At 50.0% G+C, this 27,684-nt stretch overlaps 1 protein-coding gene across 1 annotated transcript in view; it reads left to right on the plus strand.

The window, feature by feature from the left end:
- The first annotated feature begins 3,877 nt into the window (after positions 1-3,877).
- Positions 3,878-27,684, plus strand: part of LOC121294019 (CDGSH iron-sulfur domain-containing protein 3, mitochondrial-like) — a 55,174-nt gene continuing 31,367 nt past the window's right edge. Inside the window, exon 1 of the mRNA XM_041217503.1 lies at positions 3,878-4,083. Within this exon, the coding sequence (XP_041073437.1) occupies positions 4,033-4,083 (51 nt within the window). The 5' untranslated portion in view covers positions 3,878-4,032. The remainder of the gene's footprint in view (positions 4,084-27,684) is intronic.

The following is a 27,684-nucleotide window of genomic DNA, read 5'->3' on the forward strand; positions in this document are numbered from 1 at the left end:
CGCTCACCATCCTGACTTGAAAATATATCGCCGTTCCTTCACTGTCGCTGGATCAAAACCCTGGAACTCTCTCCCTAACAGCACTGTGGATGCACCTACCCTGGATGGACTGCAGTGGTTCAAGGAGGCAGCTCACCACCACCTTCTCAAGGGCAACTAGGGATGGGCAATAAATGCTGGCCCAGCCAGCAAAGCCTACATTCCATGAATGAATTTTTTAAAAAGTCAGGATGATGAGTGGCTTGGAGGGTAACTTGCAGATAGTGGTGTTCCCATGCATCTGCTGCCCTTGTCTTTGGCTGGGGGTTTAGAATGTGTTGTCGAATGATCCTTGTTGTGTTGCTGCACCGTATCTTGTAGCTGGTACACACTGCAGCCACTGCAAGCCAGTGATGGAGGGAATGAATGCTTAAGGTGGTGGATGGTGTGCCAATCATGCAGGCTTCTTTGTCCTGGAGCTGCACTCATTGAGGAGTCAGGAGTTGAGTTACTCGCTGCAGAATTCCCAGCCTCTGACTTGCTCTTGAAGTCACAGTATTTATATGGCTGGTCCAGTACAATTTCTGGTCAATGGTAACCCCTAGGATGTTGATGGGAGACATGCCAGGAGTGCATCGGAATAGTTAAGTCTAAGGTAACAAAGGCATGGATGAGGATATTTGTACTTTATCAAAACTGACTGGAGGGGGACCAGGCTGATATTTTGCCCTCCCGCGAGGCACCAAGACCAGTTTTATTAACAGTGGTGTTGCATTCGCTTAGATCAACTAGCATACCTCAGGTTAGATATTAAAGCTGGAAATTTGTTGATCTTATAAGCTTAGTAAAACACACTGTCGTTGATTAATCCACTGGTCCATTGGGAAGCTAGAATTAATTTAATGTTATTTTTGTCCTTTGAACTGTTACAAAAAAAAAAATCTTGGGTCCAAGTCTCGCTGCGGAGACACACAATCTGGGCTAATGCTTCAGTGCAGTACAGTACTGTGTGCCGCACTGTTGGAGGTGCCACATTTCTGATGAGACATTAAGCCAAGGCCCCCTCTGCTCTCTCAAGTGGAATTAACAGACCGCACAGCGCTATTTCAAAGAAGAGCAGAGCAGGTCTCCCCCCATGCCCTGGACAATACTTATCCATCAAGCAACATTATTAAAACAGATTATCTGGTCATTATCACATTTTGTGTGGGAGCTTGCTGTGCATAAAGTGGATGGTGCATTTCCTACATCTAAACAGTGATTATGTTTCAAAATGTACTTCATTGACTGTAAAGCACTTCGAGAGATCCTAATGTCATAAAAAGCACTATATAAAAAAGCATCTTTTTCTAATGATCAGACACAACAGTAACTGTGCCGAACTGAAGTGAGTTCTGCCATAATATAGAATTTAGAAAATGTTCATAGAATCATTAAATGACTGCACAGAAGGACGCCATTCAGCCCATTGCATCAGTGCTAGCCCTCTGAAAGAGCTACAAATTAGTCCCACTTCCCTGCTTTTTCCCCATAGCCCTGCAATAGACTCCTTTTCATGTTCTTATCTAATTCCCTTATTTATTTAACCTTACATTTTGATCAGGTATCATTGATAATATTATAAATATACCATTTAAACCCAGGGTCAATCCTTAATACAGGAATATCAGGGATGCACCTGGCTCCCTAGCTTTTAAATCATTGGTTTCCTAACCTCCCTAACCTTTGAGCTCTTGCACCAGGTAACGGTCTAATTCATCAGTCACACTTCTGATGGATTTGTTTTTCCTCTCACTGCCTTGACGTGTCTCAGCTGGGTTGCTGATGGGAAGTGTCAGGGTAGCAGTGGAAGGTTAGAGGCAGGAGTCTCTAGGCCACACAGTGTAAAGATATCCTGCTGGTTGGTCCATTGTTGGTGGAACTGAAAGAAGCTCAGAGCTTGCTGACTGCTGTACCCCAGGATCGAGCACTGGCAGAGAGGTGGGGAAGAAACATCTTTAAGAAAGGCGGTGAGACTTGCTTTGATATGGCACCTTTCACCATCTCAGGGCATCACAACATGCTTTATAGCCAATAAAGTATATCTGAAGTGTAGATTGGCTCTTAAATGCCCTCTGAAGTGGCCTAGCAATTCATTTGGCTGTACAGATTGCTACGGACTGCTGCATCCACAAGGAGTGCAACAGTTCAAGAAAGTGGCTCACCACTGTCACAGGGTAACCAGGAATGGCAACAAATCCTGACCCTGCCAATTAGACCCAGATCCCAAAGATGAGAAGAGAAGTTTTGCACCATCTGTATTATGCAAAAAAATATTTGAACCATTTGACCCCTAACATACTTCAATGTTGTTCTTGACAAGGAAATGTGCCATTGTAGATCCTGGAGACCTCTGAGTGTCCTGTTTTACAGGGACAGTATACTGAAGCAACATCATTCACTTACACAGGACCTGGTCCTTTGGTCTGCTCTAGAGGTTAATCTGGAACATCCAGTGCTCGGGTGGTTACAGAAGAGATTCTATACAATCCTCGCGAGGATCCCTAATAATAATAATAAATAAGATGGGCAGTGCCCAAGAAATTGTCCCTTTTTTTGTTTTTAAAATCTTAAATTGTCTTTATACAATTCAAATTCAATCAAAAGTTTGCTCTGGCTCACTGCTTTTTAACTACCTCAAATTTTTATTATACTCCAGGTTTATTATAGGTAATCTCCACCTGCGACTTTAAGGGGCTCTGCCCAAATTAAATTGAATTCAGCAGGCACACTTTCTCTCCCACACCTTCTCCCACACCCCTTTCATTTTCTGTCCATTTTCTTCCTCCCCTTTCGTCATTTGTTCTGAGGAATGGTTCCAGGCATCTCCAATATACCTCAGCCAAATGGTGACTTGTCATGTGGAAGCCAGGACTGTGAATGTCAGGAGGATATTCGACAACATAGGGCATTGCAGTCACGTCTTATCTTCTTGCATGCCTCTAATCAGCAGAGATTGGCAGCATGAACCTTGGCTTATATTTTTTGCTCTGTGGCCTAGGGATAATTATAGCAAAGACCAGCCAACCACCTCGACTGAAATCAGCTAAACGGAAAATACATTTTTTCACAACCTCAGGACATCTTTGCTTTGCTGCCAGTGATGGACACTGGTTTAATGTAGAAAATCTGTGCACAGCAAGCTCCCACAGACAGCAATGTGATAATGATGTGACAAATCTGTTTTAGTGAACTCGATTGACAGCCCTGACACTAGGGATAACTCTTCAAAATAGTGTTTTGATCCTTTACATCCACCTGAGAGGGCAGACGGGGCGAAGTGAGGGGGGGGCGGGGGGGCTCGGTTTAACATTCTCTTCCGAAAGAGGGCACCTGCGACAGTGCAGCACTCCCTTAGCATTGCACTGGATATTCTGCTCAAGTCTCTGGAATGGGTCTTGAAATCACGACCTTCAGAGGCAAGAGCGCTACCCACCGAGTCACAGCTGATACTCGCAAAATAGCAACAAAATATATATATATATTACGGTCAACTGGAGTCTCAGAGCTGGATGCTGCTGTTTACAGGGCTCCATGAGATGGGTGTGCACTCTCTCAGTGCAGGCAGGCAGCTGAAAAACAGGGGTGCAAACAAAAAAAAAACCAAGAGGCAAAATTGCCTGAACAGCCCATTCGAAATTGTACGGTAAACATTGAAGTGATGCAGCGAATAATGTTATAAACTAAGAGACCAGGCATATATATTTCAGTTAAACCTCGATCTGGTGTTAGGAGAAGAGCATTTTAACTGAAAGGGGCGGGGGGGGGGGGGGGGACGACGACATATTTAAGATCAGCTGCGCTACAAACACTTTTAAAGGTCTCATGGAACTTGGTCCTCCTGGTTTTGACTTCGATTTGGTGACCCGGGAACCAAAATAAAAAGGGGGCGGACATTGCAGCTTCATCTTCCGGCTGCAGTTTAATCTTTTAGACCTTCCTGGCCGGCACAGGATCACAAATAACAAACCTTTCAAGAAGAAACCGGGCTGAGTGAATTTGTACAGAGCTGCAATGAATGGGCTTCTGGCGCTGGTTGTGGGTCACCGCGTAGCGTCGGTGCAGGTGAGTGGGGCGAGTTAGGAACTGCATGTTGCATGCAGTTGTCCTATTTATCTGGTCAATATATAAATGTTATCACCCTTATCCTGGACTAATGTTTTCTAACACCTTTCTAAATGTCCCTTGTATAACAAAACAATTTTTTTTCGTGCCTCTATGATGAGCATTCAAGCCTCTGACTCGGAAGGTTATGAACTTAGCTCCCAGTCCAAAGACTTCACCACCTAATCCAGGCTAACACACCCAGAGCCTGTGTTAAGGGAGCACTCATCTGAATTTCAGAGGAACATTAAACTCAGGCCTGTCTGCCCCCTCAGGTGGTTATAAAAGGTCCCTTGGCACTATTTTGAAGAAGAGTAGTAGAGTTATCCCTAGTGTCCTGGTCAATAGTTATCTCTCAGCCAACATCACTAAAGAAAAGACGATATGTTTACGATCACATTGCTGTTAGTAGGGGCTTTGCTGTGTGAAAATTGGCTGCCACGTTTTCTAAATTCCAGTAATGACTACCTGCTCATCCTCCATCTCCTTCACCCCCTATCCCCAAATCTACACACCCTCTCCTCCATCATTAAATTGTTTCCTCCTCCCCTCATCTCCTCCCCCTCATCTCTCCTCCCCCTCGTCTCTCCTCCCCTCGTCTCTCCTCCCCCTCGTCTCTCCTCCCCCTCGTCTCTCCTCCCCCTCGTCTCTCCTCCCCTCGTCTCTCCTCCCCCTCGTCTCTCCTCCCCCTCGTCTCTCCTCCCCCTCGTCTCTCCTCCCCCTCGTCTCTCCTCCCCCTCGTCTCTCCTCCCCCTCGTCTCTCCTCCCCTCGTCTCTCCTCCCCTCGTCTCTCCTCCCCCTCGTCTCTCCTCCCCCTCGTCTCTCCTCCCCCTCGTCTCTCCTCCCCCTCGTCTCTCCTCCCCCTCGTCTCTCCTCCCCCCCGTCTCTCTCTCCTCCCCCCCGTCTCTCTCTCCTCCCCCCCGTCTCTCTCTCCTCCCCCCCGTCTCTCTCTCCTCCCCCCCGTCTCTCTCTCCTCCCCCCCGTCTCTCTCTCCTCCCCCCCGTCTCTCTCTCCTCCCCCCCGTCTCTCTCTCCTCCCCCCCGTCTCTCTCTCCTCCCCCCCGTCTCTCTCTCCTCCCCCCCGTCTCTCTCTCCTCCCCCCCGTCTCTCTCTCCTCCCCCCCGTCTCTCTCTCCTCCCCCCCGTCTCTCTCTCCTCCCCCCCGTCTCTCTCTCCTCCCCCCCGTCTCTCTCTCCTCCCCCCCGTCTCTCTCTCCTCCCCCCCGTCTCTCTCTCCTCCCCCCCGTCTCTCTCTCCTCCCCCCCGTCTCTCTCTCCTCCCCCCCGTCTCTCTCTCCTCCCCCCCGTCTCTCTCTCCTCCCCCCCGTCTCTCTCTCCTCCCCCCCGTCTCTCTCTCCTCCCCCCCGTCTCTCTCTCCTCCCCCCCGTCTCTCTCTCCTCCCCCCCGTCTCTCTCTCCTCCCCCCCGTCTCTCTCTCCTCCCCCCCGTCTCTCTCTCCTCCCCCCCGTCTCTCTCTCCTCCCCCCCGTCTCTCTCTCCTCCCCCCCGTCTCTCTCTCCTCCCCCCCGTCTCTCTCTCCTCCCCCCCGTCTCTCTCTCCTCCCCCCCGTCTCTCTCTCCTCCCCCCCCGTCTCTCTCTCCTCCCCCCCGTCTCTCTCTCCTCCCCCCCGTCTCTCTCTCCTCCCCCCCGTCTCTCTCTCCTCCCCCCCGTCTCTCTCTCCTCCCCCCCGTCTCTCTCTCCTCCCCCCCGTCTCTCTCTCCTCCCCCCCGTCTCTCTCTCCTCCCCCCCGTCTCTCTCTCCTCCCCCCCGTCTCTCTCTCCTCCCCCCCGTCTCTCTCTCCTCCCCCCCGTCTCTCTCTCCTCCCCCCCGTCTCTCTCTCCTCCCCCCCGTCTCTCTCTCCTCCCCCCCGTCTCTCTCTCCTCCCCCCCGTCTCTCTCTCCTCCCCCCCGTCTCTCTCTCCTCCCCCCCGTCTCTCTCTCCTCCCCCCCGTCTCTCTCTCCTCCCCCCCGTCTCTCTCTCCTCCCCCCCGTCTCTCTCTCCTCCCCCCCGTCTCTCTCTCCTCCCCCCCGTCTCTCTCTCCTCCCCCCCGTCTCTCTCTCCTCCCCCCCGTCTCTCTCTCCTCCCCCCCGTCTCTCTCTCCTCCCCCCCGTCTCTCTCTCCTCCCCCCCGTCTCTCTCTCCTCCCCCCCGTCTCTCTCTCCTCCCCCCCGTCTCTCTCTCCTCCCCCCCGTCTCTCTCTCCTCCCCCCCGTCTCTCTCTCCTCCCCCCCGTCTCTCTCTCCTCCCCCCCGTCTCTCTCTCCTCCCCCCCGTCTCTCTCTCCTCCCCCCCGTCTCTCTCTCCTCCCCCCCGTCTCTCTCTCCTCCCCCCCGTCTCTCTCTCCTCCCCCCCGTCTCTCTCTCCTCCCCCCCGTCTCTCTCTCCTCCCCCCCGTCTCTCTCTCCTCCCCCCCGTCTCTCTCTCCTCCCCCCCGTCTCTCTCTCCTCCCCCCCGTCTCTCTCTCCTCCCCCCCGTCTCTCTCTCCTCCCCCCCGTCTCTCTCTCCTCCCCCCCGTCTCTCTCTCCTCCCCCCCGTCTCTCTCTCCTCCCCCCCGTCTCTCTCTCCTCCCCCCCGTCTCTCTCTCCTCCCCCCCGTCTCTCTCTCCTCCCCCCCGTCTCTCTCTCCTCCCCCCCGTCTCTCTCTCCTCCCCCCCGTCTCTCTCTCCTCCCCCCCGTCTCTCTCTCCTCCCCCCCGTCTCTCTCTCCTCCCCCCCGTCTCTCTCTCCTCCCCCCCGTCTCTCTCTCCTCCCCCCCGTCTCTCTCTCCTCCCCCCCGTCTCTCTCTCCTCCCCCCCGTCTCTCTCTCCTCCCCCCCCGTCTCTCTCTCCTCCCCCCCGTCTCTCTCTCCTCCCCCCCGTCTCTCTCTCCTCCCCCCCGTCTCTCTCTCCTCCCCCCCGTCTCTCTCTCCTCCCCCCCGTCTCTCTCTCCTCCCCCCCGTCTCTCTCTCCTCCCCCCCGTCTCTCTCTCCTCCCCCCCGTCTCTCTCTCCTCCCCCCCGTCTCTCTCTCCTCCCCCCCGTCTCTCTCTCCTCCCCCCCGTCTCTCTCTCCTCCCCCCCGTCTCTCTCTCCTCCCCCCCGTCTCTCTCTCCTCCCCCCCGTCTCTCTCTCCTCCCCCCCGTCTCTCTCTCCTCCCCCCCGTCTCTCTCTCCTCCCCCCCGTCTCTCTCTCCTCCCCCCCGTCTCTCTCTCCTCCCCCCCGTCTCTCTCTCCTCCCCCCCGTCTCTCTCTCCTCCCCCCCGTCTCTCTCTCCTCCCCCCCGTCTCTCTCTCCTCCCCCCCGTCTCTCTCTCCTCCCCCCCGTCTCTCTCTCCTCCCCCCCGTCTCTCTCTCCTCCCCCCCGTCTCTCTCTCCTCCCCCCCGTCTCTCTCTCCTCCCCCCCCGTCTCTCTCTCCTCCCCCCCGTCTCTCTCTCCTCCCCCCCGTCTCTCTCTCCTCCCCCCCGTCTCTCTCTCCTCCCCCCCGTCTCTCTCTCCTCCCCCCCGTCTCTCTCTCCTCCCCCCCGTCTCTCTCTCCTCCCCCCCGTCTCTCTCTCCTCCCCCCCGTCTCTCTCTCCTCCCCCCCGTCTCTCTCTCCTCCCCCCCGTCTCTCTCTCCTCCCCCCCGTCTCTCTCTCCTCCCCCCCGTCTCTCTCTCCTCCCCCCCGTCTCTCTCTCCTCCCCCCCGTCTCTCTCTCCTCCCCCCCGTCTCTCTCTCCTCCCCCCCGTCTCTCTCTCCTCCCCCCCGTCTCTCTCTCCTCCCCCCCGTCTCTCTCTCCTCCCCCCCGTCTCTCTCTCCTCCCCCCCGTCTCTCTCTCCTCCCCCCCGTCTCTCTCTCCTCCCCCCCGTCTCTCTCTCCTCCCCCCCGTCTCTCTCTCCTCCCCCCCGTCTCTCTCTCCTCCCCCCCGTCTCTCTCTCCTCCCCCCCGTCTCTCTCTCCTCCCCCCCGTCTCTCTCTCCTCCCCCCCGTCTCTCTCTCCTCCCCCCCGTCTCTCTCTCCTCCCCCCCGTCTCTCTCTCCTCCCCCCCGTCTCTCTCTCCTCCCCCCCGTCTCTCTCTCCTCCCCCCCGTCTCTCTCTCCTCCCCCCCGTCTCTCTCTCCTCCCCCCCGTCTCTCTCTCCTCCCCCCCGTCTCTCTCTCCTCCCCCCCGTCTCTCTCTCCTCCCCCCCGTCTCTCTCTCCTCCCCCCCGTCTCTCTCTCCTCCCCCCCGTCTCTCTCTCCTCCCCCCCGTCTCTCTCTCCTCCCCCCCGTCTCTCTCTCCTCCCCCCCGTCTCTCTCTCCTCCCCCCCGTCTCTCTCTCCTCCCCCCCGTCTCTCTCTCCTCCCCCCCGTCTCTCTCTCCTCCCCCCCGTCTCTCTCTCCTCCCCCCCGTCTCTCTCTCCTCCCCCCCGTCTCTCTCTCCTCCCCCCCGTCTCTCTCTCCTCCCCCCCGTCTCTCTCTCCTCCCCCCCGTCTCTCTCTCCTCCCCCCCGTCTCTCTCTCCTCCCCCCCGTCTCTCTCTCCTCCCCCCCCGTCTCTCTCTCCTCCCCCCCGTCTCTCTCTCCTCCCCCCCGTCTCTCTCTCCTCCCCCCCCGTCTCTCTCTCCTCCCCCCCGTCTCTCTCTCCTCCCCCCCGTCTCTCTCTCCTCCCCCCCGTCTCTCTCTCCTCCCCCCCGTCTCTCTCTCCTCCCCCCCGTCTCTCTCTCCTCCCCCCCGTCTCTCTCTCCTCCCCCCCGTCTCTCTCTCCTCCCCCCCGTCTCTCTCTCCTCCCCCCCGTCTCTCTCTCCTCCCCCCCGTCTCTCTCTCCTCCCCCTCGTCTCTCTCTCCTCCCCCTCGTCTCTCTCTCCTCCCCCTCGTCTCTCTCTCCTCCCCCTCGTCTCTCTCTCCTCCCCCTCGTCTCTCTCTCCTCCCCCTCGTCTCTCTCTCCTCCCCCTCGTCTCTCTCTCCTCCCCCTCGTCTCTCTCTCCTCCCCCTCGTCTCTCTCTCCTCCCCCTCGTCTCTCTCTCCTCCCCCTCGTCTCTCTCTCCTCCCCCTCGTCTCTCTCTCCTCCCCCTCGTCTCTCTCTCCTCCCCCTCGTCTCTCTCTCCTCCCCCTCGTCTCTCTCTCCTCCCCCTCGTCTCTCTCTCCTCCCCCTCGTCTCTCTCTCCTCCCCCTCGTCTCTCTCTCCTCCCCCTCGTCTCTCTCTCTCCCCCCCTCGTCTCTCTCTCTCCCCCCCTCGTCTCTCTCTCTCCCCCCCTCGTCTCTCTCTCTCCCCCCCTCGTCTCTCTCTCTCCCCCCCTCGTCTCTCTCTCTCCCCCCCTCGTCTCTCTCTCTCCCCCCCTCGTCTCTCTCTCTCCCCCCCTCGTCTCTCTCTCTCCCCCCCTCGTCTCTCTCCCCCCTCGTCTCCTTTCCTTCTTCCTCCTTGTTTCCTTCTCCTCTTCCGCTCTTCTCTTCTTCCTTCTCATCTCCACTACCTCCTCCCCTTAACTTTTCCTTCTCCCCCTCGTCTCCTCCTCCTGCTCTCGTCTCCTCCTCCCCCTCGTTTCCTCCCCCTCCTGCTCTCATCTTCTCCTCCTCTTCCCTCTTGTCTCCTCCTTGCCCTCCTCCTCCACCCCCAATCCCAGTTGACAAATGCATCAATTTTAAAAATCTCATCCTTGTTTTCAAATCCCTCCATGGCTTCACTCTCTCCCTATCTCTGTAACCCTCTCTAACCCCACAACCCTCTGAGGTACCTGCACTCCTCCAGTTCTGAGCTTTTGCACATCCTTGATAATAATGGCTCCACCATCGACAGTGCCAAGCCTCAAAGCTCTGGAATTCCCTTCCTAAATCTCTCTCTCTCTTGAATTTGACAATGGCAGCTAGTGGAATTTAAATTTCGTTAATAAATCTGGAATTAAAACACTAGTCTCAGAAACTGTGACCATGTCAGTCCGACATGTGACTTCAGATTCACAGCAATGTGGTTAATTGTTAAATGCCCTCTGAAATGGCCTTGCAAGGCACTCAGTTGTATCAAAACCACTACAAAGTCAGAAAAAGGAATGAATCCAGACAGATCACCTGGTATTGACCTAGGCAGCAGAAACAACAACAGAAAACCCAGTCCTGTCAACCCTGCAAAGTCCACCTTACTAACAGGTGAGGGCTGTGCCAAAATTGGAAGAACTGTCCCATAGACTAATCAACTAACAGCCAGACATACCATACTCACAGAATCATATCTTACAGACATTGTCGCAGCCACCACCATCACCATTCTTGGATGTGTCCTGTCCCACTTACAGGACAGACCCAACAGAGGTGGCAGCATAGTGGTATATAATCAGGAGGGAGTTGCCTTGGAAGTTCTCAACATTGACCCTGGACCCCATGAAGTCTCATGGCATCAGCTCAAACATGGGCAAGGAAACCTACTGCTGATTACCACCCACTGCCACCCACTCAGCCGATCTTTTTTTTTAATTCATTCATGGGATGTGGGCATCTCTGGCTAGGCCAGCATTTATTGTCCATCCCTAGTTGCCCTTGAGAAGGTGGTGGTGAGTTGCCTCCTTGAACCACTGCAGTCCGTGTGGGGTAGGTACACCCACAGTGCTGTTAGGGAGGGAGTTCCAGGATTTTGACCCAGTGACAGTGAAAGAACGGCGATATATTTCCAAGTCAGGATTGATGAGTGGCTTGGAGAGGAACTTGCATGTGGTGGTGTTCCCATGTTTCTGTTGTCCTTGTCCTTCTAGGTGGTAGTGGTTGTGGGTTTGGAAGGTGCTGTCTGGGGAGCATTGGTGAGTTCCTACAGTTCATCTTGTAGCTGGTACATACTGCTGCTACTGTACATCGGTGATGGAGGGAGTGAATGTTTGTGGATGGGTTGCCAATCAAGTGGGCTGCTTTGTCCTGGATGGTGGCAAGCTTCTTCAGTGATGTTGGAATTTCACTCAACTAGGGCATGTGGGCAGTATTCCATCATACTCCTGACTTGTGCCCTGTAGATGGTGGACAGGATTTGAGGAGTCAGGAGGTGAGTTACTCGTTGCAGGATTCCTAACCTCTGACCTGCTCTTGTAGCCACCATATTTATATGGCTAGTCCAGTTCAGTTTCTGGTCAATGGTAAACCCCAGGATGTTGATAGTGGGGATTCAGCAATGGTAATGCCATTGAATGTCAAGGGGCGATGATTAGATTTTCTCTTGATCATTGCCTGGCACAAATGTAACTTGTTACTTGCCAGCCCAAGCCTGGATATTGTCCAGGTCTTGCTGCATTTAGATATGGACTGCGAGGAGTCGCGAATGGTGCTGAACATTGTGCAATCATCAGTGAACATTCCCACTTCAGACCTTATGATGGAAGGAAGGTCATTGATGAAGCAGCTAAAGGTGGCTGGGCCGAGGACACTATCCTGAGGAACTCCTGCAGTGATGTCCTGGAGCTGAGATGACTGACCTCCAACAACCATAACCATCTTCCTCTGTGCTAGGTGTGACTCCAACCAGTAGAGAGTTTTCCTCCTGATTCCCAGTGACTCCAGTTTTGCTAGGGCTCCTTGATGCCACACTCGGTCAAATGCTGCCTTGATGTTAAGGGCAGTCACTCTCACCTTACCTCAGGAGTTTAGCTCTTTTGTCCATGTTTGAACCTAGGCCGTAATGAGGTCAGGAGCTTACTCGCCCTGGCAGAACCCAAACTGAGCATCAGTGAACAGGTTATTGCTAAGCAAGCGCCGCTTGATAGCACTGTTGATGACCCCTTCTAACACTTTACCAATGATCGAGTACACTGATTGGGCGGTAACTGGCCAGGTTGGATTTGTCCTGCTTTTGTGTACAGACATAACAGGGCAATTTTCCACATTGCCAGGTAGATGCCAGTATGGTAGCTGTACTGGAACAGCTTGGCTAGGGGTGCGGCAAGTTCTGGAGCCCAAGTGTTCAATACTATTGCCGGGATATTGTCAGGACCCATAGCCTTTACAGTATCCAGTGCCTTCAGCTGTTTCACTTCACTCCAGGTGATTTCAAGAATTGGCTGAAGTCTGGCATTTCTGATGCAGGGGACCTCCGGAGGAGGCCGGGATAGATCATCCACTCAGCACTTCTGGCTGAAGATTGTTGCAAATCTTTCAACTTAGTCTTTTGCACTGACGTGCTGAGCTCCCGATCATTGAGGATGGGAATATTTGTGGAGCCACCTCCTTCAGTGAGTTGTTTGATTGTCCATCACCATTCACGACTGGATGTGGCAGGACTCAGTTTAGATCTGATCCATTGGTTGTAGAGTCACATAGCTCTGTCTGTCACTTGCTGCTTATGCTGTTTGGCATGCAAGTAGTCCTGTGTTGTAGCTTCACCTCATTTTTGGGTATGCTTGGCACTGCTCCTGGCATGTGCTCCTGCACTCTCCATTGAACCAGTGTTGATCCCCCAGCTTGATGGTAATGGTACAGTGGGGGATACGCTGGGTCATGAGGTTACAGATTGTGTTCGAGTACAATTCTGCTGCTGCTGATGGACCACAGCGCCTCATGGATGCTCAGTCTTGAGTTGCTAGATCTGTTCAAAACCTATCCCATTTAGCACGGTGGTAGTGCCACACAACACGATGGAGGGTATCCTCGATGTGAAGACAGGACTTCGTCTCCACAAAGACTATGCGGTGGTCACTCCTACCGATACTGTCATGGACAGATGCATCCACGCCAGGCAGGTTGGTGAGGATGAGGTCAAGTATGTTTTTCCCTCTTGTTGGTTCCCTCACCACCTGTAACAGACTCAGTTTAGCAGCTTTGTCATTTTAGTACTCAGCCAGCTCGGTTTGTGGTGGTGCTACTGAGCCATTCTTGTGATGGATATTGAAGTCTCCCCCACAAGAGTACATTCTGTGCCTGTCTGGAACATGGTCGCCATGTACAAGAGCTCCCTCCTGGCAGGAATAGCAGCTACCATTGGAGAACCGCTGCTCAGGAATCCACACGTCCACCAATACAGGTTCATGCGGCTGGCGGAGTGGAGGGCTCGGACTGCTGCATTGATATATTGGATGTCAAAGGAGCGGGCTGGATGATGCCATATGAACTGGTGCGTCAGTTGATGTCCAGCTCGCAGCTGAGCCCCATCCATAGCCTCAAAACTGTGGTGCTCTGCACCTGTGGAGTTGGACTCCTGTCCAAGCTGACCCCCATTCGGAAGGAATTTCACATTGGCCTCAAGCCCCAAAACCTTCCTTGGGAGCTGTGGCCCCAAAATTTGCAGAAATTCCCTCTATGCCTTTACATTCCTCCCGGAGGGATTTCCTCTATGGGCTGCTTCTGCACACCTTTCACTTCTCACTCTCGCCAACCATCCGGGCAATGCCGTGGCACTCTGTCCTACCATCCGGAGGTGGCAGGGGTCCCCAGTGGAGGGCACTTTACGTGGGAGTCCTCCCCTTTTTCATCGGGGATCTGGTGTGGAGGGTGTTGCATGCACCAGGCCCGTGGGGCTGTAGGTTAAGATGTTTCACAGACTCCCAGGCTGCATGTATTTTCTGCTGCCTTGAGGAGTGTGTGTTCCATGCTTGCACAGATTGCATTAGGTTGCAGCCCCTCTTTGGCTTTTTGAAAGTGTTGCTCCTCAAGTTTTGGCTACACGTCAGCCCCATGCTTGATTGGTTCCATTGAGTGACACCGGTCCGGGCCTGTTAATGCCGGTAATGGATTAATAACTGGAATGGTAGGATTCACTTTATTCCCCCTATAAACACTACAGCAAAGTTTGTCTAAACCAGCGCGAGTTGAATGTCAATTTATTGCCCTCACTTGAAGGTGCTGCCTTCTTTCTGGGATGTGCTTCCATAGATCCCAGCAGCTCTCTGACACTCCCCACAATTGGATATTCTTCATGTGAGAAATTAGACTGTGACTATTCACTGGACATTTGACTGTGAGGACTCAACCACCTCCAATCCTGTTGTGTGTCTAAGGCCCACATGTCTACTTTCCAGCAGGGGCCCTGGTACAATACTCAAGAGGAAGAAACCTGAAATATTTTATTTTCCTCTTCCCAGTCGAGTAGCTTTGAGGCTAGATGTGGCTGCTGCCTTGACTCCAGACAGCTAACTTCACTTTTCAACCACACCCCACGCGTCACGTTAACTTGATCCCGAGCCAGTTGGTGAAGAATGAAACTAGACACTAATACTTTTCTTGATAATAGGTTTATTCACAGAATGCAGCATTCCAAATGTCTGCTTCCAACTGCTGACCCAGCCCCAACAGTCTCGCTTTATAAGTGCTCTAGCTACTTAATTAAACAATGTCCTCCATCTGCGTATCTTAGCAACATAATTAACATATTATTAACATGTGGGAAGGGTGATAAATAAGTCGATGGAGATCCTGGGGCTGGATCTGCTCCTGCACATGACAGAATTTGCCATTCACAGGTCCAGAACAAGTCAAATGAGAAAAGATGGTTTGACTGCTTCCCCCTCTTACAAGAATATGTGCATGCTTGGAATGGAATGGCGCTCTGTCCACTGGTAAATCTTTTGCAACTGGTTAATGCAATGTTTCGTTGACAGGACAAAATTACACATGAATATACACATTTTTAGTTTGTTTGAGCCAGTTATTTTAGTGGTAGTTGAGCCAGTTATTTTAGCGTAGTAAAGGCCACTTGTCAGGAACTGGCTGTTGTTTTATGACATTGGAGGAACTTGATGCTGCTGTGTTGATTCCAGCAAAATGCACCAGGAAACATACTCATGATCCTCTGTTGCATATGGGCTTAGTGTCACAACAAGTAGTGTCATCACCCAGGTGGAAACCAGGGCAATGTAGTTCATTTGAACTTGGGATCGATTTAGTAAAAAATATGGTTTGGATTATTGATTAGATTATTTTAATTAAATACTCTACTCTTTACATTCAGTTGAGTGTATGTCCCCCACCCAACCAATCTCTCTCAACCTTTTTTTGCCATTGCCAGCAGACAGTAAGTAGTTTGCTTTTTAGGACAGTCTGTCACAATGTCCAAATGCCTGTAACCTTGGTTCCTTTATAACCTGATAAACATTCCACTGTAGGGAGTGAGATAGAAACTTGTTCGTCACAATGAGATTTGTTGACATACCTGTATGTATTTTAAGATTCCATTTGCTTACCTCCTGGCAGAAAAGAAATGATTGATGCCATAAATCACAACATTAGAGCTCCTCAGGTAGCTGTTTATTGGGTAGATGATGGTACCCACTGACCCATACACATCAGGAACGTTTCAGAGGACTGAGAGCAAATGGGATGAAGGTTCTTCTTCATTCGAACCTGTCTCATGTCCAAGGCTTAACTCTCACCCATGTTTTAACTTTACCATTTTGTACAAGTCTTTAAGACAAACAGAAGTAGTGATGTTTAGTTTGTTAATCTTCAGGGACTGAATGGCCTATTCTTGGGATACAGTTAACATAGAGTTTACAGTACAGAAAAAGACCATTCAACCCAAACAGTCCATGTCATGGGATTATCCAGCTTCCCCTTAAATATATCCAAGTTATTTGTCTCAATCGTTGCTGGTGGTAGCAAGTTCTACATTCTCACCATGCTCTGGATAAAGAAGTTTCTCCTGAATTCCCTATTGTATTTATTGGTGATTATCTTGTATATGAACATACGAACTAGGAGCAGGAATAGGCCACTTGGCCAGTCGAGCCTGCTCCGCCATTCAATAAGGTCATGGCTGATTATAACCTCTTGCCTACCCCCAATAACCTTTCACCCCCTTGTTTGTCAAGAATCTATCTACCTCTGCCTTAACAATATTCAAAGACTCTGCTTCCACCGCCTTTTGAGGAAGGGAGTTCCAAAGACTCAATACCCTCTGAGAGAAAAAAGTTCTCCTTATTTCTGTCTTAAATGGGCGACCCTTTATTTTTAAACAGTGACACCCTAGTCCTAGATTCTCCCACAAGAGGAAACATCCTCTCCACGTCTACCTGTCAAGACTCCTCAGGATTTAAAGGTTTTGATCAAGTTGCCTCTTACTCTTCTAAACTCCAGCAGATACAAGCCTAGCCTGTCCAGCCTTTCCTCATAAGACAACCCATCCATTCCTTAAATGGACTGCTTCTAATGCATTTACATCCTTCCTTAAATAAGGAGACCAATACAGTACACAGTATTTCAGAAGTGGTCTCACCAGTGTCCTGTACAACTGAAGCATAATCTCTCGTTTTTAATATTCAATTCCCCTCGCAATAAACAATAACATTCTATTGGCTTTCCTAATTACTGCTGTACCTGCATACTAGCCTTTTGTGATTCATGCACGAGGACATCCAGATCTCCCTAAATCTCAAAGCTCTGCAACTTCTCACCATTTAGGTAATATGCTTCTTTTTAATGTTTCCTACCAAAATGGACAATTTCACATTTTCTCACATTATACTCCATTTGCCAGATATTTGCCCACTCACATAACCTACCTATATCCCTTTGTGGCCTCCTTACATCCTCTTCACAACTTACTTTCCTGCCTATTTTTTTAAGATCAGCAAATTTATATAAATTGTGAGAAGTTGAGACCCCAGCACTGATCCCTGTGGGACACCGCCCATTACATCCAGAGAAAGACCCATTTATGCTGACTCTGTTCCCTATTAGCTAGCCAATCTTCTATCCATGCCAATGTGTTACCCTGTACACCAAGAACTTATATTTTCCACAATAACCTTCATGTTGCACCTTATCAAATACCTTCTGGAAATCTAAGTAAAGTACATCCACCCTTTATCCACACCACATGTGACTCATTCAAAGAACTCAATAAATTGGTTAAACATGATTTCCCTTTCACAAAACCATGTTGACTCTGCCTGATTGCTTTGAGTTTTTCTAAGTGCCCTGCTATAATGTCTTTAATAATAGCTTCTAACATTTTCCCTATGACAGATGGTAAGCTAACTGTCCTGTACTTTCCTGCTTTCTGTCTCCCTCCCTTTTTGAATAAAGGAGTTAACTTTGCTATTTTCCAATGTACTGGAACCTTCCCTGAATCTAGTGAATTTTGGAAAATTAAAACAAATGCATCAACTCTCTCACTAGCCACTTCTTCTAAGACCTTAGGATGAAGTCCATCAGGGCCTGGGGATTTGTCAGCCTGCAGCTCCAACAATTTACTAAGTACCTCTTCTCTGGTGATTGTAACTTTCCTGAGTTCCTCCCTCCCTTCCAATTCCTGATTTACAGCTATTCCTGAGATGTTATTGTATTCTCAATAGTGAAGACCGATGTGAAATACCTGTTCAAGTCATTTGCCATCTCCTTATTTTCCATTATTAATACCTGAGATGCACTTTCTATAGGACCAATGCTCAATTTGTTAGCATAAAAGCAAAATACTGCAGATGCTGGAAATCTGAAACAAAAACAAAAATTGCTGGAAAAACTCAGCGGGTCTGACAGCATCTGTGGAGAGGAAGACAGTTAACATTTTGAGTCCGGATGACTCTTCATCAGAACACATACGGACTCGAAACGTTAACTCTGTCTTCCTCTCCACAGATGCTGTCAGACCTGCTCACTTTGTTAACTCTTTTTTATTTAAATATCCATAGAAACAAATACTATCCATCTTTATGGTCAGGATTTCCCGGTTGGCGAGCAGGGGGCGGGGCCCGCTCGCCGACGCATAAAATGACACGGGATGACATTGGGTGGAACTCCCGATGTCACTGCGCCCCATTTCAATTTTCAAGCCGGCGGCGGCTCAGCCGAATCAGCTGTGCGCCCGCCGACCTGTCAATGGCCAATTGAGGCCATTGACAAAGTAATTAATGTAATTTAATGTAATTAGTGGACCTGCCCGTCCAACCTTAAGGCTGATGGGCAGGCCAGGAGCCCTGGCGGATATTAGAAAAAGCATGAAACCTCATCCACGGGCAGGATGAGGTTTCATGTACGTTTATAAATTTTTAATAAAAGTGAAACTGAAAGCAATGGACATGTCCTAACTCGTGTGACATTGTCACTTGAGGGGACATGTCAGGGAAATTTTGTTATATCTGTTTTCAATATTTTTTAATGTGCAGCTGATCTCTCTGAGGCAGCACTTAGCCGCAGGGAGATGAGAGAGCTCTTTCGTGCGCATGTATGAAAGAGCGCACCCTCGGCTCAGGGAACTCCCCCCCCCCCCCCCCCCCCCCCCGCCACCGCCCACACAGGGAGTGCATAGCACTTCTTTGCGGATGTTGCGCTGGGTGGGCTTTAGTTGGCCTGCCCATATAAAATGGCAGCACGCCCCCAATTGGGGGTGCCGATCGGAGGGTGCACCTCCACATGCCTGCTCTTAAACCTCCCCCCCACCCCGACGGGGTGAAGATTCTGCCCTATGTTTCTAGCTAGCTTTGTCTCACTCATTTTTCCCTCTTTATTAATCTTTTTGTCATTCTTTCCTGTTCTTTATATTCTGTCTAATCTTCTGATCTGCCACCCATCTTTGCACAATTATATGCTGTTTCTTTAAGGTTAATACTGTCTTTAACTTTTTTAGTTAACCACGGATGATGGGTCCTCCCCCTGGAATTTTTCTTTCTGATTGGAATGTAACTATTCTGTCTATTCTGAAATGTAAAGGCCCAAGCCTCAGTATCCCACATAAGTCAAAACATCTTCTCTATGTCTATGTTATCAAAACCCTTCATAGTTTTCAAAAAGACCTCCATCAGGTTACCTCAGCCTTTTCTTTTCTAACCTGTTCAATATTTCCTGATAGATATAACCTTTTCTGGTATCAATCTTGTAAGTCTGTTCTCCAGTGCCCCTGTACCTTTTTTATAAAATGGAGATCAGAATTGTGCAAGGTAGATAAGCATGCTTGTTCTGCTCCACATCTCAAATGTGATACAACATTAGAAAAACATTTCATTTGCAAGATTTTTGTTATTTCATGGGTTATTTTAGAGAGCCTTTTATGTAACTGAAGGTCCTCAAAGAAGGGAAGTTGTGAAAATTGCATGCGATAGTAAGAAATAAACTAGAGAGAGACCCAAAGTTTCTGGAAAAGATGTTATGCTAGAGGAGGCTTTTAAAAAGTGAGGAGACAGAAATAGTGAGGTGGAAGGGTGTGATAAATTTCAGGTTTGCACCATGTAATCTCTGGTTCTGCGTCAACAGTGTCTCTCATAAGCAGGAGTGAATCTTTACTTCCCAATATCCAAGTCATACCATTGCATTAGCTGGAGATTGTAACAATGAGATCACTTGTGATATGAACTGGTCCTGGTGTCAGCCTCAACTCAGCTGACTCAACCCTGAGTCAGGTGCTCGTGATTTCAAACCCCAGTCCGGAGACTTGAGCACATAATCTAGGCTTACAGTTCACTGCAGTACTGAGGGAGTGCGGCACTATCAAAGGTGTCACCTTTGAAATAAGGCAATAAACCAGCCTTAAAACCTGCCCTTTCAGGTGGATTTTTAAAAAATTATTTCATGGGATGTGGGCATCACTGGCTAGGCCAGCATTTATTGCCCATCCCTAAATGCCCCTTGAGAAAGTGGTGATGAGCTGCCTTCTTGAACCGCTGCAGACCATATGGTGTAGGTACACCCACAGTGCTGTTAGGAAGGGAGTTCCAGGCGACAGTGAAGGAACGGCGATATATTTCCAAGTCAGGATGGTGACTTGGAGGGGAACTTGCAGGTGGTGGTGTTCCCATGTATCTCTTGCCCTTGTCCTTCTAGGTGGTAGAGTTTGTGGGTTTGGAAGGTGCTGTCGAAGGATACCATTTATAGGACCCAATGTCACTTTTTGGAAAAAAGCAAGGGATTTCTTCTGATATCCTGGCCATTGTTTATCTCTCAACCTTCATCACTAAAAAAATAAATTATCTGCTTGCTTATTTCTTGATTGTTTGTGGAACCACGCTGTGCACAGATTAGCTGGGCAGAGTAATCCCAGGTTTACACAAAGTGTGGTAGCGGGCAGGAAATAGAATGTTTTACCCACCGGCCGCAATAGCAGGCTTTCACGCTGTATTGTCCCATTCCCAGCACGTCCCACCTCATTAATAACACACTCCCGGGACACACACTGGATCACTGGCAGGGTGGCCTCTGATTCGTTCGTCCTGTTGTCACCTCAGACCTTCAGTAATATGGACGCCATATGCAAAGAGTGGCCCTGCACAGAGCTAGCACTCTCTATGCAATGGAACCTGCTGCAAGATCGTGGCTGCCAAAAGGAGGAAAGATGCTGCACCCAAATTTAGTGATGCCTCTCTCGGGCACCTGCTGGATGCAGTGGAGACTCACTGTAAAGTCCCCTTTCCCCACTCTGGGCGAAGAACACCAAGCGAGGTCACCCATCCAGCATGGGGGTCAGTGGCAGTGGTGGTCAGTGCCAATGCCCTGCAAAAGAAGACAGCCACCCAGTGCCAAAAGAGGATGAATGATCTCGTCCATTCCGCCAGGGTAAGTCACTCTTCTCAGCACTCACACACACACACACACACACACACACACACACACACACACACACACACACACACACACACACACACACACACACACACACACACACACACACACACACACCTTCATCTGTCCTCAGATTGTGTCCTCATTTGTCCATGGCACCACTCACCACCCGCACATGCAGGCATCCTTCTCATCTGGCCTGGCAGGCGTCCTGCTTACACACTCACCATCTGTATTCATGCAGGACCAGCTGGCACACAACAAATGGGAGAGATGGCAGACTGGTGGAGGAATGCCTGAAATCAAGGTCCTCACCAACTTGGGAAACAGTGTTATCCAGCTGGCCAGCGACAATCTGGACCATTCCTGTGTTGACCAACCTGGCAGTGCTCAACCAAGTGAGGATCCAGCAGTGCAACATCCATCAGACGACCATGGTATGAGTCAGTTCCCCTGTTCCGCAGTCCCCTGCCATGCACTAGTTATCTCTTCTTGCTTTCACAGGCACATCTGGGAAGCAGCCGAGGGGTCCACATCCCAGGTCCCCGATTCAAGCCCCGAAGACACCTCGGAAGAAGAAGCTGATGGCACCCTCATTGAAGACCTGTCTCAGCACTCACCCACACTCTCCACCAGCGCAGAGACACACACCTCGGTGGGACCTAGCTTTAGAGTAGCCTCAGGGTCACAACCTGGTGAGCACATTGCACTGTCTGATCCACGGCAGGCAGCGACAGGGACTTCCCAGGTTTCCAGCACTCGGAGGCCTGCTGGGGGCCAGATATCTGCTGAGTCAGAGTCAGGTGTTGAGCCTCTGGACTCGGCCGTACTTCAGTTGCTACAAAGGCAAGCTCGGGAACACCAGGAAGCGATGTCTGCTGCACTCCTCAGATTGCAAGGCACAATGGAGGAGTTTGTCCACCTTCAGTCTGTGTTGATTGGCCGGCTTGCCAATGCACTGAGGTCGACACTGGTGGCTACCACGGAGACCTTGGTCCAGGACATCAGTCCTGCACTGCTGCACAGGCTCAACTCCATCGCTAACGCCATAGTTGGCCTCCAACTGTGTCAACGCAAGAGGGATGCCGGGCAGCTCGATCTCACTTCAGCTTCTCCTTCTCCTCAAGGAGTCAGCCAGGGGCCCTCGGGCACCCAGAGGGATGAGGATCAGCAGGTGCACACCCCAGGGTCATCCACTCAGGTGACTCCGGGAGTTTGCAGCCCATCCGACTCCCCTCTTTCTGTGATCCTAGCAGCTGCAGCTCCACGGGCTGAGGAGGGTGTCACTGCTACAGAGCAGAACCCCGAAAGCAGGCCGGGGCCCTCCAGGTCTCGTCCCTCCAGAGGACGCTCGCCAAAGTCATCATGTACAGGGTGTAGCAGTCAGCAGGCTGCCTCCGCTTCCCCTGTGGATGTCAGGGGAGCATCATGACGTAGCGGGTAATGGCAGGGTTAGGAAGGTTAAAAAGATGTAACTCTTTCGAGTACAAACCCGTTTCCATTTGTTTCAGATGAAGTTACATTGTTTCATAGTTTGCCATTGTGAGATTTGAACTCTTGATCTTGGGATTACAAACCCAGTACCATAACCACACGGCTATTTAGGCCAAGCAAAGTGGTTGCACAGCCTGAGCACGGGTGTTAATCACTTGTACTTAATGTTCATTATTGTAAATAAACTCCCAAAAATGTCTCCTTGCCTATGGCTCCTTGTTATGATGAGCAGTGTTTGTGTCACTCAGATATGAAACCTTGGTTCCTGAACAAGACAAAGGCAAAGATAAAGGCAGGTGTCTCAGTCCAGGGCCTCTTCCCTGTGCAGTGTGTAACCTTCAGACCAAAGTGATGGTCCAGCTTCACACTCACTAAATGAATACATTACTGATGCCCCCCTGCACCTCGATGGTGTTTGTCGTTGCTGCCAGAATGTTGTGGGCAGGTGTGACAGAGTTTGGTCATTCTCTTTGTGCTCTCAGCACCTTCGAAGTAGGGCTGGCCCCACGCCTGATCTCTTCAGCATACGTGCAGCTCCTCCATCTCCTCCTCAACCAGGGTCCTCCCCCCTTTGCAGCGGCAGTTTGTGGAGTGCGCAGCCCCCTGCACACTCCCCCACCCCCTCACCCCCTGCCTGACCTGCACTAGATCCCTTGCCCTGGCACTGCACTGCACTGAACGCCAGCTGGGAAAAAGCAACCTGCCTGTGCCTCCCAGTGAATGCGCAGCGCCTCTCCCTCAATGTCCTACGGACGATGCTCGCGAGTGCTGCGCAAGGTTGTGTGCGCTCACCTCCGAGTTCCCCTCCACCAGGTGAGGACTTTTTAAAGGCAGTGGTGAAGCTCGCTGTTCTCGGCGTGGGTGGTAATTTTGATGTGGGGGACTGATTCTGGCAAGCAGAGCTTATAAATAGATGCCAATGTGTTAGAATGAAGTCCACGATGTGCAGCAGTGCGAGATGCGGCCCCCCATTCATGGGTGGAGTGGACAATCGCAAACTGGTTTCATGGCAGCGTCAAACCAATTTTTGGCCATCTTGCCATATTGTGCCCCCCCCGCCCCAGCCATTGCCCGTCATGACACCCAACTCCAACAGGGCCGGGAAATCCTGGCTGCTGCCTTGTTCCTTAAGAACATGAGAATTAGAAGCAGGAGGAGGTCATTCGGTCCATCGAGACTGCTCCACCATTCAATAAGATCATGGCTGATCTGATCTTGGTCTCAGCTCCACTTTCCTGCCTGCCCCCCATAACCTTCGAATTTATTCAAGGCTGAGACAAACAGATTCTTAAACTATAGAGGTGTCAATGACTCAGCCTCCACAGCCCAGGTAGAGGGTTCCAAAAATTCACAACCCTCTGAATGAAGAAATTCCTCCTCATCTCCATCATAAATGAGTGACCCCTTCTTCTGAAACTATGCCCCCATGTTCTAGATTCCCTCACAAGGGGAAACATCCTCTCAACATCTACCCTGTCAAGACCCTAAATTACATTGATGATTACACTTCAAAAAGTGCTTATTAGCTGTGAAGCATTTTGAGATGCTCTATATAACTATATAGCCCTATATAACTCCTTGTAACTTGTAAAAGGAGTTATATAAAACTCAAGTTCTTACTGAGTTTTGTACATTTCTCTAACCCTGCAAGTGAAGCACTATTCATCACTTTAGTAAGATGAGGCCAAATGTAAATCAACAAATTGGTTTATATAACACTTGTTAAGTGAACAAGTGGATTAGCATTTACAGTAAACAGTGCCATACTTCAACTTAATTATCAGTCCGCTTAACCTTCTCTGCTACAGGGAGAACAATTCTCGCTTCTCTAGTTAACCACAGAATTGAACTCTTTCATCCCTAGTATCATTCCAGTAAATCTCCTCTACCCTCTCCAAAGCCATTTTTAATTTAATTTTAAGCTAAGCTATTACACAGGAGCCCTTGTGGCACAATGGGTAGCAGCCCTGCCTTAGAGCCAGAAGATCCAGGTTCAAGTCTTGCTCCATAGCTTGGCAAACGGGTTGATTATCAACCTGCAAATCCTTCTAACAGGCCATAAGAGTGGGAGAGATTCCTAATCAGCCACATTTGATGCAGAGAGGTGTACCTGAAGCTATAGCCTCAGCTTTCAGGCTAGCGACCTGTTCCAGGAAAAACAAGCTACGGAAATAAATCATGGGCTTTGACTGCCTCATGCATCTCTAGATATAGGAAGTTATCTAAATCGAAACTCAAAGTGTATGAAATTTCAGTTCAAAGAATTCTTGCAGGGCAAAAAGAGGCCATTTGGGCTATTGTGTCTACACCAGCTCTCCAAATGAGCAATTCCCTTAGTGCCATTCACCTGACTTCTCCTGGTAACCCTGCACATTCTTCGTTTTCAGTCTCATTCCCTTGTGAATGCTTCGATTGAACCTGTCTCCACCAAACTCTCAGGCAGTGCACTCAGACCTTAACCAGTCGCTGCGTGAAAAAGATTTTTCTCATCGCGCTTTTACTTCTTCTGTCATTTATTTTAAATCTGTGCCCTCTTATTCTCAATCCTTTCACAAGCTGGAAGAGCTCAATGATTTTGAATATCTTCTCTCAGCCTTCTTTTCTCTAAAGAAACCAGTCCTAACTTCTCTAGTCTATCTTCATAACTGAAGTTCCTCACCCTTGGAACCGTTCTCATGAATCTTTTCTGCATTCTCTCCAGTGCCTTCACATCCTTAAGTGCGGTGACCAGAACTGTATGCAATACTCCATCTGAGGCTGAACCAGTGTCTAATACAAATTTGGCACAACCTTATTGCTTTTGTACTCTATGTCCCTATTAATAAAGCCTAGGATACTGTATGCTTTATTAACCGCGGTCTCAACCTACCCTGCTACCTTCAATGATTTATGCACATTTGTATGAAAACAACACTTATCTTGTTGAGCTCAAAGGTCGGGAACTCCAAGTCCTGACAAACCTCGGACGTACTGTGCGAAGCAGACCGGGAGCAGGTTGCACGTGAGCAATTCTGCATCCTTAAGTTCTTTGGGCCCAGGACAGCCTCAGTGTGCCTGTACATAAAGAGAGAGAGAGAGAGAGAAAAAAGAAAACGGTGCGAAAACCCTGGTCAGGTGACCGGGAGCGAAATATCATGAAAGACTAGTGTCCCGGAGAGGGAGGTCCCAAAAGGGAGTCACAGGGACAGAAGTAGGAGACAGAAACAGGCCCCACTTAAGTTAACAAAAAAGAGCAGAGCAGTGAAACAGGCTCCAAACTGGAAAAGGGCTGTTGGGAGCAGACTTTAAGTGGCAAAGACAGCCAAAGGTTGGTGACTGTGTGCTGCAGGCCGCTGGGTCAAAGATACCCATTTGGAGTGTTAGTGTTTCGCTTGGTGTGGCTGAATATCTGAAGTTGTGCTTGAGAGCTGTTGCTTAATTGCAGACTTGGGAATCTAGGGGAATGGAATCTCAGGAGACAAGATTGAAACCCTTAGGGGAGGGGGGGGGTTGCTGTTGTTGAAGCCATCCAAGTTGGAGCGACTTTTGGAGAGAATTCCAAGGCAAGACCTTAGAAGGTGAAGACTGGAATCCCTCCTGAGAGATATGGAGTTTCTGTGAGATTGTTGATTCGCAGGCCAGGATTTTACGGCCCCATTGAGGTGGGACCCACCGTGAGGGGTGCAGCAGGTCAGCCAAAAGCCCATTGACTTTCGGCAGGACTGGAAAATCCCGCCCACAGTGTTACTGATGTTTAGATGGGTTGTTGAGAAACCCGTGGAATTTGTTTGGTCGCATTTGGCATCTATTTTGCAGGATGGTGTGTTTGACTGTTAATTCATATGTATCTCATATTTATCCTAAATGTTACAGTGTAAGTTAGATATTTATCTATAGATATAAACAAATTATCTTTCTGATCCTGTATAGTAAAGTTTACTTTTGTTTGTTGGAAACTATTAGAATCTTGTGCCTTTATTCACTGAGCAAGCAGCTTGAATCTCAAACTTTGTCTACTTTAAACAAAATGTTATTGGTCCCTAACCAGATCTTACCGATAACTTGGGGGTCTGGTCTAGGATCGTAACAACAGACACAGCCTCTCCTCCTGCACCTCCTCCTCCCCGCCATTTAAGAATTACCCATTTAACAATAACTCCTGTGTTAAAACAGTTGAGAGAAGAATATCATCAAAATGATTAAATATTTGCTAATACCAGCAACAGTAATTCCTAGGATCAAAAGTTAATAATTTTATTGCAAGAACTGAGTGTACTGTTTTGTTAATAGATTATCACAGCGCACATGATTCACCAGTAGGTTTCAATCAAGTTGTGTATTATGGCCTTCCTTATAGAGTAACTTATACACCAGGTAATATTTCCACATCTATTAAAAGTCTACTCGCAGTCATTTATCCTTTAGTTTTGGCCATCAGAATAGCAGCCATTAGTGGGAGAAAAAGAAATAAAAACAGAATAAAGCTGACCTCTCAATACCACAGAGGGCTATAATTTACTGTAGCAGAGCATCTGATGGCATCTGCCATTAGTTAAACCTGCTCTTTCACATTTAGGTTTTAAGATTTTTTTTTAAGATCAAGTTGTGGAAAATGCAAGTTGATAGCGTCACAGCAAAGGAAGCAGAGCGACCTGAGTGACCAGGGCAAGCAACAGCGTATCCCCCCATATTCCCGTAACCAATCAAATTGAAGGATTATGAAATTGACAGCACGGGGACTGAGAACGAAGTGTAACTTTCGACTGGATTTTTGACCATGTGTGTTTTTGCCCTGGGGAAGCAGGTAAAGTATGATGGGTGGCTAGCCCACTGCCTTCCTGCTCACCCCTGAAAACCAGAGGGGTGAGAATGGCCCATCTCGCCCTTAGTCCTATTAACTGAGGCAGTCAGGGGCATAGTTCTGCCTCCACTGCCATAATAAGATTGGTTTTGGAATGCGGATGAGTGTGGGCAGGCTACATTTTCACCAACTCTGATGAAAGAGAGGGAAGGAAAGGGGGTATCTCCTTTTGGGGGAGCCCTGCGCACATCAGGGCCCCCCCTCAAGATGGCACACCACCCCCACCCTCACCCCCCCCAAGATGGCACTCCGCCCTTTGTTTCCCCATCAGCCTCAAAAACCCAAACCTTCCCCTCTCCCTAGGGTGCCCAATCTCTCCGCATCCAAAAATCCCAGACTAGAGTCCAGTGTCCATGCTGTCTTCTTCATGGAGCTACTGCGGCACCCGCTACTGAATTCTGGAGTTGCTGGGGCTGCAAGACCTGCCAGCCAATCAGATTGGCCGTTAGCTCTTGATGATGGGGCTTCTTTCCACTCCCTGCTTGTTAAGGCTGCCAACCGTGGGTGACCTCTTTTAAAGATGGTCGGCTTGTGACCGACTTTTCTAGTGGGGGCGAGCAATATGCCTCCCCTCCACCCTCCCCCACCCAGTTAAACCCAGGCAACAACTTTTGATCATGAACTCTCTCCTCCATCCCCACCCCTTTTCCGATCCCCTTTTTCCAATAATTTATATATATTTTTCTTTTCCCACCTATTTCTATTATTTTAAATGTATTTCCATCCATTGTTTTATCTCTACCTTTTAGCCTATTTCGATCCCTTCCCCCCACCCCACCCCCACTAGGGCTATCTGTCCCTTGCTCATCCTGCTTTCTACCCTTAATGACCCCTTTAGTACATTTCTTAGCTAATATCACCA

The sequence above is a fragment of the Carcharodon carcharias genome, chromosome 23 (genome assembly GCF_017639515.1).
Source record: "Carcharodon carcharias isolate sCarCar2 chromosome 23, sCarCar2.pri, whole genome shotgun sequence".
In the NCBI taxonomy this organism is placed as follows: Eukaryota; Metazoa; Chordata; class Chondrichthyes; order Lamniformes; family Lamnidae; genus Carcharodon; species Carcharodon carcharias.